This window comes from Chelonia mydas, chromosome 17 (assembly GCF_015237465.2).
Source record: "Chelonia mydas isolate rCheMyd1 chromosome 17, rCheMyd1.pri.v2, whole genome shotgun sequence".
NCBI classification, from domain to species: domain Eukaryota; kingdom Metazoa; phylum Chordata; order Testudines; family Cheloniidae; genus Chelonia; species Chelonia mydas.
The window spans coordinates 11,104,184-11,120,814 of NC_051257.2; the positions used below are offsets into that span (position 1 = coordinate 11,104,184).

Here is a 16,631-nt window from a genome sequence, read left to right on the forward strand (position 1 = left end):
ATCTAGGAAAAAGTGGCACCAAAACAGATCTGATCCTAGTGGAAAAGAGGCATAAAAAAGCCTCCCTTCAGATGATAGTATTAGATCTTCTGTGTTGCGGATGATTAGATTTATTTGCCTTCCTGGACAGGTCTACAGGTAGAAGTCTATAGCTGTGAATGAAGTCTATAGATTTCTACAAAACAAATGTGAAGGAGGGGAACTTTTACAGCTCACTTGAAAAGGGAAAGCAAAGCACACAGATCATGGCTGCTTATTTTGACACAGTACGACACACTGTGCGTGTCATTACTTCCCTTCAATTTTACATGCACAAGAGCATGGGTTATTTCTCCCTGTTCTGCCCTCCCCAACCCCCCACACCAAACACAACACTCTAAAAACAAACATCTCTGGTATTTTCAAATCCTAGCTCCTGAACACCGGTCTGAGTCACTAGGACCCTGGAGATCTCCCGGCTTGGCAGCAGCAAAGACTGGTGAGCAGTGAGCATGTGCAGACAGGATATGATCTCTTGCTGCTTGGTTAGTTACTGATATAAACAGCTGGAGGTATTGAAGTGCAGAGCTTAGATACAGGCAGAGCACTGAGGGGGTACTCAGGAGGATTACAGCTCTGTGTACTGAAATCTGGGAGGCAGAAGAAGGATTAGTGGGGAAGGGCAAAGAGAGCAGGATTTATCAGGTTTTCAGATATGCATTACAGCTTTTTCTAATATTTCACTGGATTGTCTAAGACTCTGCCTCACAATAATAGGAGTTCCTTGACCATAAAAGAAAGGTGAGTTTTTCTTCTTCTTTTTCTTATATAGTTGAATTATCTTCTTCTGGAAGCCATTCATATGCTGGCCATCACACAAATAATAACCAGACAACTTTTTGCAGACATTGGGGCATTAACATACCTTACAGACCCAAACGGCTGTTTGATTTATTACATTTATCCATGCCATCTCAAGCATGCAGGGCTTAGCTGCATTGTTTGTGAAGATTGCAGTTTGCTGCTGAGATGCCCTTCCCAGAGCAGCTAGGAAATATTATACTTAAAAAGTAGGAATGGATCGTATGTGTGTGTGTTTTATAGCATGGCAAGGCAAATTAGGAAGCACTGTTTCTTTAAGCAGTTTCAGAAGCCCCACTATACCGTGTAAATAGAATCTAATAATTTTTGGTATGCGACTCTTACGACACTTTGGCTGTTTAGGGTATTGTCCGTTCAATGTATTTTATTGCACACAGAAACTGCTCTCATGTTTAGCTTCTGTGGGATGTGCAAATCCATTCATCGTGCATTTTCTCCAACAGTCTCTTGGAAAACTTCAGCTTGTAGCAACACAACCATATTGTTTTTCAGAAATTGCACATCATTTGCTGTGTCTTATTTTGAGTTTCTAACATCAAAGAGATGTACGTTACACTAATGTGATTTACCTTGTACTAAAAGACTTTCCAGCCTCCAGATGACTTTTTGTAGATGTCTCTTTCCGTTGTTGTTTTTGAAGGTATGTGACAGGTTTCATGCACGCTATGTGTCTTTATGGTACACAATACTCTGTATACACAGCGCATCATGTATATGCATGTCTGCGTTTATTCCACAGTGGTGTGGGTTCATTCTCCGTGATAATCAAGTTATTGGATCACTGACCTGTAAAAGGTGTTGAGTGTTGTTTTTCATAAACCCTACATATCACTCCAGCACATTGAATGTTACAAACCTGTCATTTTAACACTTGCCAAGTCACTACTCTATCTCAAGCTGAACGATCTTTAAGTTATTGTTACCTTTGGTGTGATCTCTCGCCATGCCTTCCTACAGGGCAGGGCGATGGTCTGTAAATGATCCTCTTGACTGACATTTACTTATGATTAACAAATTAGCCTTGTATAAATGCACTACCCAATTAGAGAGCTGTTACGATCAGATTTGCACAAGTTAAATGCTGACTTCACAACTCAATTGGGTTGTAGCTCTGGTGCTATTTGGTAACATCACCATTTACTTTTAAGTAAATTAATTTAGTACCAATTGTAACACTGCTTATGTTGTATACTATATACCAACACCTCCATACAGCGTGTAGTGTGTAAACACATATATTTTAACATTGACATGACAGTTTAGGGATTTTGTATATTTTTGCTGCCTGATATCTCTGCATAAATTTTTTCTGCTTTGCTTAGATCAGCATTCAGAATTATTTAAAAACTTTAACATGATACCTGTGTTAAGATAAACTTGGTGGGCAGATTAAATTATACAGCCTCTTCACTTCAAAAATAATAGGGGGAAAAAAGTAAACTCAGTTAGGCATTCTTCGCCAGCTGCAGCATTTGCCCTTGGCTGTGTGGAGAAACTGTGTTGCTCCCATCCCACTTCCAGTTTGCTGACTGACTTTATATTGTGTTTAAAGTATAATAATTCATTTGAGATCCATTACTCACAAGACTTGCGTCTGCATCTGTCACCCTTTAAAGTATCAACGTGGCAGCGTTACTCAGGGATTAAACTTCACTAATGAGTTGGGTAAGATGGCCCTTTTACAAAAGGGGAAAGAAATAATTACAGTTAAGACAAAGAAGATGAAGTGAACCCCACACTGATGTGTTGCACCTGCATCTTCCATTGATTTCAACTGGAGTTATGGGTGCTTAGCACCTCAATGTCAAGGTGTGAGGGCCAGATCCTTATCTGAGATAAACTGACATAGATCAGTGGAGCTATGCCATCTTACATCAGCTGAGGATCTGGCTCTATACATTTACATCAAAGCCTCTCTGAAAAAAAAAATCAACTTTTAAAAAAAACAAATGATTTCCTGCCCAAAAGCTTGCAATGGGAATTCATTGAGAGTTTCTTATTATCATTAGTTTCTTACTGGTAATACTCATAGGATATACTAATTTCTATGGAAAGGGGATGTTAGAGTTAAAAATATCATATTTTTAAAAATATTTAAAGCAACATTTTGTTTTTGTCCAACTCATGCAACCAGGGGTGGGTTTGGAAAAAATGCAACCTTAATTTGATCTTAAATATAATTGTTTAAAATACATCATTACTAAAGTAAAAATAAATGAAAATATTTAGCAACTGTCAACTCTATACAGTGTTTGACAGAGTGTGGTCCCAGGAGGCTGTATGAATAGTCAACTGCTACCAATTCACAGTTGTTAGCCAAATATTTTTAAATTGAGATCATTGCTTGAGCCACAAGTAAAAGTGATTTTGCTTTTCTGCTATGCAAAAGGGAGGACATGGCTGGGAAAACCAATGGACAATGCAACCAAACTAACATAGAAGGGGCTGAGGTGCATTGGTAGTGCTGTGTGTGATAGCTTTCATGGCACTTGTTTGCAATATACCAGGCTCAAACCAAGGCTATTATTCTGTCTCATGAGCACTGTGTTCACTGGGGTTAATTAAAGTGCATTCCTGGGAATGTTAATGAGTCCAAGAGCTACTGTCTTAATACAGGCAAAAATCCCTTTGACTTTAGGTGTGAACAGGAACTGTAGGATTTAGCCCTATGTAGCTATACTGATTTTTACCAGCTAAGGATCTAGCCCTATGTTAGCTGATGAAGAGAAGTCCACTTGCCCCTGTATCACAATCCTTCCTTTTTGTTTATTTAGGTTTATGGGATATCCAGCTTTCTGAGCTCCTGAGGCATGATTGCCCCATGAATTGTAAACCTATAGCTCCCTTTGATTTCAGAGGGAGTTGTACCCAAAATTGACCGACCGGATAGTTAAAGCCCTGAATTTTAATTCTGAAGCTGAGGCATTTTATATTCCTCCCTGTATCTCCCCTTCCTCCCTCCATCTGAACAAGTAAAAGCCTCTCTGAGACTTGACTTTGTTATTTTCTCAGTGTATAAACTTTGACTTGTGCCTAGAACTGAGCCAACCACAGAGCTTATCATGAATGAGCTAAACCACAATCTTGCTCCCATTGAAGTGAATTGAAAAATTTTCACGATCTTCAGTGGTGTAGCACCAGATCCTTACTGGGCATCATCACTTTGCCTGAGGTCATACCTCCAGGGTCCTTAACCTTTGTCATAAGTGTGCTCTGCTGCCAGGTATACTGCAGGCTTGACCAAAATGCTTCAGCAAGAATTCTAATTCTGCTTTGAGAATAACCATCACTCCTAGAGTGCCTCCTCCCATCGATCTAAACCAAAAGGCACTCTGAAAGCCAATCTACTGGATTCTAGATGAGTCATATCTGAACATAATATTGTAACTGCCGGAAAAGTCAATTATCAGCTTATCTCCCACAGACCTGTCTCTTAGGTTGTTTCAAGTAAATGAGGTATTTCGATAACTCTTCTTAGAAAAGCTTTGTTTTTGTTAAATAAAAAAAGAAGGAGAGAGAAAAGCGTGCTGGAGAAGCCACCTGTTTTTCTTGCATTTGCATCAACCACCAGAGAACACTGTGCAACAGCTGGGACAGCCACGCGAGTGCCTTCTTCAGAGGCCTGATCCAAAGTCCATCAAAGTCAATGGGAGCCAGTGGACTTTGCATCAGGCTCTGTAGCAGCAAGATTTTTCTTGTAAGCTCTCTTTATGGTGTTGTGATTTTCCACTTTAACATGAAATACATCACCAACAGTATATTTCTGATCCTAGGCAACAAGGATAAGATTTGTCTGGTGAGAGAACATGGAATATTCTCATTGCCCCAAATTGGGAGGGTGGAGTGGTTGGAAACATCAACTTTGTGCGTCCTTCATTTGATTTCTGACAACTCAAACGAAAACCCCCACCCATATTGGAAACTATGGGGCGAGCTTGCTATTCACCATTGCAGTAGTGGTGATGACAGATGTTCTGCAGAGTAGTTCAATCATTTAGAGCTTTACACCCGACACGAGCCACAAATTAAAGCTTAACTTCAGGCATGAGGCTGGATCAACTTTGTGACTTTTCCCTTTCTCACTAGTTTGTTTTCAGCCTTCTGTGCTCTGATTGAGCCTACATTTCATTATATTAATCCTTACCCTCCCCCCCCAACCATAAAGCCTCAAGAAAATGACCGTCTATATCCAAAAGACAGGCTGCAAGCCAAAATCTATTTTTGTTAGGTCTTGAAATCATTTCCAAGCTGACTACATTTGTCTTCAAAGAGAGCTGACAAAAGAGAGGAGAAATGTGGGAGACAGACGGGTTTTTTTTTCTAAAAATAATGTTGCTCAGGCATCCCATTTCATTTAGTTTAGGATACAAAATAGAACCTCACCTTCATGCCAAGAACTCTGCATTTGTAAAATCCTGCTGTTCTGTAACTACATTGTGGTATTGACCCAAGTCTGAGGTGCGCAACATAATTTAGTAACAGCCCTGAAAAGGGAACAAAATTCACCTGTCAGTCAACGATGCCTCTTCTTCAGGTTGTCATCTCTGAAGCCTGAAAAAAGTGAGTAGTATTCCCCAAAGGTTTCTGTGGTTACCCCTTGGCTGGGAGGATAGAATCTCCAGTGTCTTTTTTTTTTTTTTAAATGGTACTAATGCATGCCTAATGTGATTTTTTTGTTTTGTGGTCAATAGGAAAAGTGACTAGTGCCTGTCAACTGCTGTCATTTTAGAAGCATATTATCAGCCTGCTTTTCCTTGTATCCAATTCTTTATGGCATGAAAGAAAATCAGAACTGTAAATGCCTCAGGTCTGATTTTTAGCACTGTCAAGGCACAATGGGATGCTAAGCGCTGAATGTTTTAGAGACGGTGGGGATTAAATGTGCTCTCACATTTCTTGACACTATGTGTAACTTAGTGTTGTGGAGACACTAACTACAAGCAAATTTTCAAAGCTATTCAGGAGAAGCAGTACATACAAATCCTTCAAAAAAAACCAAACACACCTCACTGTGCACATGTTAATGATGTGTGGGTGTTAAAAATATCTGTTACTCATGTCATTGCTATTAAACATTTATAGAGCACTACAGGACACTTTACAAGACAGAGGCCTACCACTACCATCAGGAGGGAATTAGATTAATAGGGCCAGATCCTCATTACAGTGAACGGATCTACATCGATTTACACCCATTAAAATTCTGGCCTATAGGTTGTAAATGCGCCAAGGCAGAGACAGTCTCACTCACTCATCTCTGCAAGTCGCACCAACTCTAGTATCTTATACTTTTTGGCATGACAGCCCCAGAGGCAAATCTTGCCCCCTTGTGCCATGGCTATGGGGGACTTAGAATTACACCGAGGGGAACTATATGGAAGGGTACAGGATTTCTGGTGACTGGGCTGGGGACCATGCCTCTAGACTGCTACAGGGCCGGGTAGAATGAGATTTAGGGATGGGATGAGGTGGTCTGCAGGAGCTGGAGGTCTGGGTGATCCACTTGTCGCAAAGTAGAGGTGTAACACCAGCTGCCAGGGTTAATGTGACCTTTGGGTTGCAACAACCACCATTGTACTGCTGATGCCAGTGCTTTGTGGATTGTAAGGTCTTTGGGTCAGGGTCTTTTTATTACAGGCATGTATAGCACCTAGTAATATGGGGCATTTATGCATTATTGTAAAATAATTAATGAACGTGTTCGGGTGCGGATTCTTTCCCAACCATCTCCACAAGCCCTCTTGTGCCACCCCAGACTAGGGTTGAGTGGGAGGACTTGGAGGACCGCTAACAAATTAACATATCTGGTATGATTTTGAGCAATCTCCTTCTTGAGTGGCTATTTTCAGGCCTGTTGGAAAGAAACGTGACTTCAGCTAGTTTAGGAACCAAATTTGAACCATATCTATTTTGAGGTTCTGAATGTTCAGATATTTTCTCACTTCTGGTATCTTGCTAGGAAATGTAGTGTTGTAAGGTTCTCATGGTAATTCCACTGTGGCCAGAAGCAAGCAAAAAACTAATTGTTCTTGTGAAAATTCTACACAAAATTCTGCAGACACAAGCAGTTAGAATAGGCTACAGATGCCATAAGTGTTCAGACATTTCAGCACTTATCTGATCTGAATCTGGCCTATGAATATTTGGAGGTTCATCCATTGCTAATACAGTAAGAAAGGCTGTGCTTTTTTATATATTAGGAACAGAGGAATTTTCACACTTGATCAGACCCAAGGTTCCTTTGTCCAAAAATAGGTCTGACACTGGCCAAAATAAGACACTTCAGAGAAATACAAGATACCGTATACTGGAAGATCATGGAATTATGGAAGACGATCCATAGAGGGAATTTATTCCTAAATCAGGTCCGAAACCAAGCATTAACGCACAGGAATTATGGGAGTTTATATCCCTTCATATATCTTGACTAATGTCATGGTGGATGTTCTCATTTGCCACAAAAATGTTTATTGCTTTTTTCAATCCTACTAATCCTGCCTTCAATGATATCTTGTGGCAATGAGTTTCACAGGTTAGTTATGGTTTGTGTACACTGGCATTTACTCTTCTAGATTGCATTGTACTTCATTGTCATTGAATACCCCTTTGTTTTTGTATTATGAGAAATAAGAGCACCCAATTTACCTTCCCCATGCCATTCATTGTTTTATGCCTCTATTATGTTTTCTCTCTACCCTGAACAATCCCAGTCCTGTTATTTCTCTCTTCATTAGGAAGCATCTCCATCTCTTCAATCATTTTCATTGCCCATCTCAACCTCCCTTCTGTTTCTACTGTAAGTTTTTTGAGATGGTGTGATTAGAACAGATCCTGATATTGCAGGTGTGGGTGTACTCCAAGTACATAATCACATATTTTCAACCATATCCTCTATCCCATTAATTATACACTCTAACAGTCTGATTTCCTTTTCTGACTGCCATGGGAATTGTAGCATTCCTAAACAGGAATCCCAAATCTGTTCAACCAATCTGTGTTGTCAATTAATCGGGGGCTAATAGACATCTAAAAGGATAAGTCCCCTGTCATATGAGAACAGGGGTAAAAGACTCTTCTGCTACTAAGGAATGCCTTTTTCATATTGATTCCAGTAGTTTAAAGTGAACATTTATATACACAAGACAAATTTCCGATTAGCAGATCTCACCATGTCTTTCTTATTCCTTATTTTTTTAATATAATTGTCAAAAGTGATGTTTTTCTAGACTTACTCGGGCAATACTGAAATACACAGTTCATGGAAAAATCAAATGGCATTTTTATATGTCAGTGGCAATGCTTGCTAGTGGCACTCCACTGCTTTCCCACTAACAGAAACACTTACTTTTTGTGAGTTGTACATTTGCAGTATTGCTCCAGTGGAGTATTTTTGCAATTTGCCTACAATGTACTTTTCTGACAACTCTATTAAAGGACACTGGATTTGGGGCTAATTTACACACATCACACTGCCTGTGCTAAAATTCACTTCTGACATTTGAAACTTTTTAAACAAATGGACAGGGTTCATTCTTTTTTTGGACCTATGAATAGGGGAAAGGAAGCTAAAACAGAGAGTCTGCGAGTCTCCCATTTTTTATTAATCCAGCCCGATTCAGGAAGATAGGATTTAATGTTAAATTATTTTGCAGGGAATAAGGATTTATTATTGTACCTCTTTTCACCCCTCTGCTCCTCTTCTGTGAAAAAGAGAGGAGCATAGCATTCATACTGTTGTGCATGTCAACTGATGGCTGGACACAGCAGTGCTGTCAACCCCAAACTTTCAAAAATTGTGTCATTCCTCCAAAACATATCATGAGATTAGCTTTAAAATCATGAGAGTGATGCATTTGGGGTCCATTTGATTCATCTTCTGGTTTCTAAGCCTTTAGATCATACTTGCATCACGTTTCCAAGATTTTCTCTACAGCTGTGAGGGCTAGAAATTGCCTTTTTTTTAATGAAAGCTGAGATTCTCCTGTAATCACCAGACTTGAGCTGAGGCTTTCTGGAAAATATAGTACATTGAGAGGCTCACGATGGAATCGAGAGAGTTGGCAACTGTACACGAGAGTGGATGTAATCAATATAGTTGAGCTCCCCCTCACAGCTCCCCCCTCCCATTTATCTCCAGTCCACGCACCAAATCTGGTCTGTAGGTTAAATGTTTGTGAAACTCTTGGGAAGTTCATCTGCAGTAAATAAATAACAACAATAAAAAGCTTCCCTCTTAGTCAACTCAGTGGGAGCTGTGCTGAGCGTCTTTTAGATTGAAGTTGTTCTTCTGCATATGTTAGATGTCTTGTGCGTTCTTTGCATGCTCAATAAACAGGTGGCAAACATAAGGCTAACTCATGGCTTTCCATACTGGTGGGTGGAAAGAGAGGGTGCTGGTAGTCCCTTTCCAACAGTGCCCTGACACAAGAGGCAATTATAATGTGGCTCTTTGTGCTCCGAGTGGAAGAGCAAGGCCTGCTAGCACTACCAGCGGCACTGCATAGCCCAAAGGGGTTGAGTCTGGCCAGACCCTTCTCCCCAGACACCTGATGGGCATCACTAAGGAGCAAACATGACACCTTTTGGAGGCAGGTGTAGCAGGTATCGCTGTTGAGTGAACCACCCTCGGTGCTCCTAGATACACTGGACTTGGATCCTCTCCCACTGTTTTACACAGCTCACCTAAATATGGAGTGACTCCATTGAAGTATGTGGAAATAGAGCAGTGTAAAATGATTTTAAGTGAGAGCAGAACAAGGCGCGTTATACAGTGTTTGGGCACAATGCCTCCATCCATTTGCACTCAGCTTCTACAGCTGCTTCTAGCCACCGCCATTTTCCAGTGGATCTCAGAGCCATGATGTAGCTCATAGGGTGTTGCATTATTTCAATGCCACCATTACACCATTGCAGGGGGGGAGGGCTGGGAAAAAAAAAAAGAGGCGTACGCTGCCAGAAGGAGACTTTTCTGTGATTAGCTGAAACAAAGAAATGCAGGTGTTTACAGTTCCCCTGCTAAGGGTAGAGATAAGACACTGGTAGCACTATCCTGTTAAATATGACTTCCCCTCAACCTATTACCAGTAATACCCTAACCTTCCGGAGTCATTGGTATTTAGCACTAATCTCTGCAAGTTATGTCCCCCTTGACATCCATATAATGGATAAAGCCTCTGAGGTTGGAAATAGGTGTTTTTTTCCCTCTGCCCCATAAACAAAAGTGTGAATATCCATGTGTAGGTAGATAGGGCATTGAATGGGGAACTGGGAGACCTGGATTCTGCTCCAGGTTCTGCCACTGCCCTGTGGCCTTGGCAAATCATATCAGCCCAGATCCACAAAAGGTATGTAAGCCCCTAATTATCTCTTGGGACCTGGACCAGCCCGCTTTGTGCCTCAGTTTTCCCATCTGTAAAATTGGTCTCCTGTAAAGCACTTTGAAATCTTTGAATGAAAAGTGGTAGAGAACTACCACCTATTGTAAACTAAGTATTGTGCTTGTCAGAGATGTGTGTTTTATTTCTTTTCCACCCAGCAATGCATTTTATTCAGGTTCCTTGAACATTTTCCGGGACCTTGGTTTGAACCATTTTTTCTAATGATTACTGGAACTTTTTTCGAATATCAAAGAAAACCTTTAATTAAAAAAATGAGCAAAAGTATTGTGAATATATGAAAAAAAATCTATATATTCATGTCTCAGTTGCTAAGAAAAAAGATCATAAAAACATTTGACTATATATGATTGCAATAATCATTGCCTTAATAAAGAGATCATAGTATTGAATGCTATAGCATGTTAATAATTGCAGTTATGAAAATCTACATTATGAATAGGCTTGGAAGGATTAGATTTATTGGTAAATGTTGGTAAACGTCAATTTTGCTGCATACACACATGGAGATGAAAAATATTTCCATCAATAATAATAAAAATTTATAGATGGGCAAAATAAAAAAAATGTGGGTTGAGATCTTAGAGTTTAATTTAAGGATATGTACTTGGTATAATTTGACATGTGATGTTGACACTTTGTATTTTAACAGTTATAAAGCTTTACCTTTTTGAATCTCAACATCTATTAAAAAATTATCTGACCCCCCCGATTGTCTCACCCCTCACAATTTCCTGCAACTGTGAACATTTAAATCAATGAAAATAGGAAAAAATGCTTACAAAACAATTTTGCACAACTGTGAAAATTTAAATTAACAAAAATTCTTAAAGAAATATGGATATTATCTATCAAAATTATTAAAAATATTAATTCTGACAAGCCTTTTTATGAATAGACTCAGACTTTTGTGGATCTGGGCTGATGTGATTTGCCAAGGCAGAAGGAACCATCATGATTATCTAATCGGACCTCCTACACACACCACCTACTCCTGTAGTGGGCCCATAACCTCTGGCTGAGGTACTGAAGTCCTCAAATCTTGATTTAAAGACTTCAGGTTTTCAGAGAATCCATCATTTTCTCTAGTTCAAACCAGGCAATGACCAAGACCCCATCCTGCAGAGAAAGGTGAAAAAGCCCCCAGGGTCTCTGCCAATCTGACCCAAAGGAAAATTCCATCCCAACCCCAAATATGGTGATCAGTTAAACACTGTGTGTGTGGGCAAGTCCCACCAGCCAGACACCAGAGAAAAAATTCTCTGTAATAACTCAATGCCTTCTCCATCTAGTGTCCCATCTCCAGCTGTTGGAGATATTTGCTAATAGCTGTCACAGGTGGGCCCCCCATTCCCTTGGGAAAGCTGGTCCAGAATATCACTCCTCTCCCGGTCAGAAACCTTTGTCTAATTTCAGCATAATTATAAGAGTAATAATCTGCACTATGTAATTATTATAAATAATCTTCTATTAATCTCAGTATTTATATAATCCCATTGTCATTGAGCACTCAAAGGTTTTGATCAAAGATGTTAAATAACTTAATATTAAGGGTCAAATCTTCAGCTGGTCTCAGTCACCATTACTGAATGGAGCCATGCTGATTTGCACCAGTTGAGGATCTGGCCTTAAACAGTTTATCAAATATGATGTGTCTTTTGGAACACATTGAATCTCTCAAAAGTTTGTCAGCTGAATTATGGATGTGAGCTGCAAAGTTCCACAGTTATTATTGGTGAGAAAATGAGAATTGCTTGTGAAGTTTGACGTTTGAAGAAAATGGAATGGCAGATATGAACACAGCAAAATCTTACCCCATGTTTCAGATGCTACTCAGCCCTGTGAGATTAAGAATTGGATACTTTGGTTTTAAATTAAGAGCTCTCTAAATCAGGTCATCAAAACCCTAGTCAGCCTAATCTGCAAAGTTGGAATGTATTGACCTTTTTTCCTAAACCCAATCTGCTATTTAGGAAAAATAGACTAAAAGGGGATTGGACAAAAAGAATAGATGGTCAGATGAACTGTAATATCGTTTTGAATGAGAAAGGTTTACCTTTCACTGATTGGTGGTTAATAAGCAAAGAGATTACACAACTAAGCAAAAACAGAATGAAGGAGAAATTTTACATGATCATATATGTTTTAGCAAGAGGCATATAGAAGCATCCTCAGATATTTAATCAGGAACTGCGCAGTGTGGAGGAATGCTATGAAAAGAATGGCAGATGAGTGGACAGCAAGTTTCCTTGTCCTGATGCTGGTTTTGAGGGTTTCTGAATGCAAGTTAAATAAGAGCCATAATATTTTCTTTTCTGGAACAAACTGCATCTTTTCTCAGTGCTTTCATGGTTCCACAGAAGAGCAATTAACCAGGAACTCAGGCAACATATGGCAAGATGCCCATTTTTATTTGTTCCAGAAGGTTAAAGGTTACCTAGAGCATAAAAGAGCTTTTTCTTGCTTGGACAAGCCCGTCACTGTGTAGATCAGCATAACTAACAGCCTGGCAAAGCCCCAAAATAGTCTAGAAATATTTGGAAAACTTTAAAAGAAAATATAAGATTCCATTAAATTAAAACCTATACATATATACATACTCCCATCCACACCCACTCACACAAAAGGTACATAGAAACATACACTAGATTCAAATTAGTGGAAACTTTAGCTTTCTTTTAAGTTTGCAAGGCACAAAAATACACTTTCTCTCTCTCTCTCTCTATATATATATACTGGAACTATCCTTCCAGCATAAAGCCTCATTTTATTGTGATTCATGGAGATTAAGAATTATTCTCTTATCCTTTGAGAGCTGATGCCATTTCGTTTTTCTTCACCATACACCCACACTGCTGTTTTCTTCTGATCTAGATTTGTAGCTTAGCTACTGTAACACTGAAAAGAAAGTATCCAATAATATCTTCCTATAAAGATGTCTATATTGTGACTACCTGGTTCCAGTCAGTAACAAAGACCGGAGATGTCAGCTATTTACCAAAGGAAATAAAAGGACTTACTGTTCCAAACATCCTGAGGAGACTATTCTAATCATGCAGGTGTTTCGTATACATTTCAAGTTTAAAATAAAGAAAAATGTAAAATTAGAAATCTGTAACTGGATCCTTTTTAAATCAGTCATTGTACCACGATTATTGTCTTTATATGTTTAGCTAAAATAAAAGAAGGGGGAAAGAACTCGACATGGTAAGTGTTTGCTAATGGGATCAGAGCCAACTTTATTTTTCTTAATATTTCAGGTTTCCTATCCTTTTGGAATGTGATGTTATGAAGTGCAACTGGCCACAGTTATGGAACTGTTCATAAGTTCACCTGAACCAGATCAGCTGCCCAGAAATCCCACAGTTCTATGGATATAAAGCATGATGGCATTGTAGTTGCTGTTGCTACTGAAAAAGACAATTTTTATGGGGGAGGATACATTAAAGTGATGGGATGAACTTATGGGAGGAACTAATACAATTTCAAACAGTGATTCCGGGGCCGTTCTGAAGGCGTGAAGTGCCCAGTTTCAGTAAGGGTATGGCCAAACCTTTTTTCAGACTACAGAAATTTCTTCGGCGGACCCAGTTTCTGCTCTTTTTTCTCACAGCAGCTTACCTAATGGCTGGCAGCCTTCTCCTATTGCAGCGATCCCGCTTGGTTATCCAACAAGGCACACGTGGGACCTCGAATATTCAGGTCTCACCAGTTTCAGACATGGTGATAGGAGTCGGAATCCTAGATACCAGAACAATGCAAAACCCTCGTTTGAGTTCTAAGCTTCTGGTGGACATGGATGTGCTCCATGACCCAACATCAGATCAGAGGTACGGGCCACGGTGGCTAATATCCCGGAACTCAGAACTGAGACAGTTAAGAAGAAGATGGTTTCACAGGTTCATTAATGAACAAGAACCCATGCAAGCAACGGGATCTAAGGTGACGCAACATACAGGTGAAAACAAAGGTAAGGGCTTTTCCCAACATCCATTTTCTGTCACGCAGGACTTTGTTTCAGGCAAAGATTGATACCGTTCATAAGCATGTGAGAGGTATTCTGACTCCTTCCAAGAATGTATTTCTGTATTAGCTCTTGAGCATTTACAAACCATTTTATGCAAACTAAGTATATGTATGGTTTCAGAAGCTTCTAAAACCGTGTTAGTCTGTATCAGTAAAAACAATGAGGAGTCCTTATGGCACCTTAGAGACTAAATAAAGGACTCCTCGTTGTTTTAAGTATATGTATAACAGCCCAAAATATTTAGGATCCTCACTTGTTTGAGTAGTACCTTACTCCAAAAGTAGTCTCACTGAATTTAATGGAACTTCATAGAGATAAAAAATGCTTCATGTATGATTAAGGAGGTCAGAATCTGGTCATAAATGAGAAAATGGTTACAAGCAGTTCCCCAGTCATAATCCAACTCTATGATTGAATGTTCCTTCATGTATGTAAAGCTGTAGATTCTCCTATGTCTGTCCAAATATACGGCTGCCAATGCAGCCTTCTGTGAATGGTTTCTCAGGGGTTGGACTGTATAGCGCAGATTTATTTTATTCTTCCTTCAAGCAAGTGGAGATGAAAATTATTAAATTGGTTTTCCCCTCCCAGGATCATCATGAAAGAACAGAAAATCCTGGAACTGATTGAACTCTTCCTGGGTATTAGAAGAGTTTGCTGGAACATAACAACATGAAAGCAAACTGAAAGGGGAATGTACATCATTGCAGCAATGCTGTGAATTAGAAGCCAAAGCACAGGGTACAAGATTGTGTGTTTTCACCTCACGGTTTAATAACAGTCTAAATGGAATGTCATCAGATTGATATAAGCTAAATTCACCTCACGGTGAGCCTGATTGTGCCACCCTAACTCATGCTGAGAAATACATACATGTGCTGCCCCCTTGAATTCAGTGGGGAAATAGGCATGACCAAAGCATGAGTTAACACAGCAGAATCAGGCCTTATATTTTCTCTTTTTGTAAAACACAGATTAGTCTCCTTGGGCTTGATTGTACCTTTAAGGCCCAGCCCGGCATTTGGGTCAGTGCAGAGCTGCACCACCACAGTGAGGGTACTGGAAACCATTCTGCCTCTCTGAGCTCCCTGGTGCATTGTGGGAGTGAGTGCAAACTGCTGCTCCCCTTTAAGGGGTACAGGATACTCTCCCCATGTGACTGTCTGGTTCCACAGGCTGGTGTGGCATGGAGGGAGGGGAAATGGAGCCTTGTCTTGCTGTACTCTCTTCCCCACTTTCGGGCACTGTGTGACCTTGAGGAAACCTTGCACTCTCTCTAGTGCGTGGAGCTGCTATTCTAGCCAGTCTTAAAGAAGGTTTCACAGTAGGATGAAGGCTCTGTACTCCCTCCCCACACACTACGCAGCCAGAATTTCATAATCGCGAGCCTCATTTTTAGAGCATCACCAACCAAAGGCTCAGGATGCGGCCTGAAAATTCATAGTAAAAAGTCACAATGATTTTATATAGAATATCAACAAGAGGTCATAAAATATTATTCTTAAAGCTATGGTGTCTGACAGAAAGAGAGGAGAAGAAAACAAAGTGATTTAAACAAAGGGTCATACTTAGAGCTGGGCAAAATTTTTTGGATGGAACTTGCTTTCACTGAAAAATGCCGATTTGGGTGAACTGTAATATTTCATGAATTAATGTTGAAATTCACCAAATCATGTTGACTGGAAAAAAATCTCCAAATGTTTCATTTTGACATTCTTGAAAGAAAATCTTTTGATTTTTCAATTCGCAGTGACTTTTCGTTTCAAATTTTACCTCAATTGTTTTTAAAAAAGGAAGAGATAAAACAAACAAACAAAAAAACCAGACTACATCACAAAACGAAAATGAAATTTTTTCTCTTGGGAGGAAGTAAACATTGAGTTTGATTTGAAACAGTTTTTTTGTTGTTGTTCTGGGATTTGTTTTTGTGTTTCAGCCACCGAACTGAAAAAAATTCAGTGATTCGCACCGCTCAGTGATTTGCACAGTCCCACTGAAGAGTCCTATTGGGGGAATAAGTGAGAGATTGTATGAAAGCATGGATGCTGAGACAAGGGTGCATTATTAGAGAATAGGTTTCACACATTATGGTCCACCACAGCAGAGATGGTCACCTGCCAAAGTAGGACCGTCAAAAGTGCCTTAGCAAGTTAGGCATCTAACCCCCACTGGTTTCAAAGGGAGTTAGGCTCTAACCTGCTGAGGCACTTTTGACAATCCCATTAGTTTCCCATCTGCATCTTTTGGCACCTTAATATCTTTGAAAAGCTGGCCTGAAAAGCTGGCCTATTAGAGTACATGGGGAGACTCCCACTGATTTCAGTGGGAGTTGAGTCTAATATAGCCAA

General features: G+C 39.7%; 1 protein-coding gene across 2 annotated transcripts in view; it reads left to right on the forward strand.

Moving 5' to 3' along the window:
* The first annotated feature begins 219 nt into the window (after window positions 1-219).
* WSCD1 (WSC domain containing 1) overlaps window positions 220-16,631 on the forward strand; it is a 57,784-nt gene continuing 41,372 nt past the window's right edge. The window contains exons 1-2 of one of the 2 annotated variants that reach the window (XM_007054184.4): window positions 220-780; window positions 13,517-14,226. In XM_007054184.4, the coding sequence (XP_007054246.1) occupies window positions 13,800-14,226 (427 nt within the window). In that variant the 5' untranslated portion in view covers window positions 220-780; window positions 13,517-13,799. Of the gene's footprint in view, window positions 781-13,516; window positions 14,227-14,888; window positions 15,025-16,631 lie in introns of those variants that run through there. The other variant, XM_043531238.1, reaches the window with a different exon arrangement.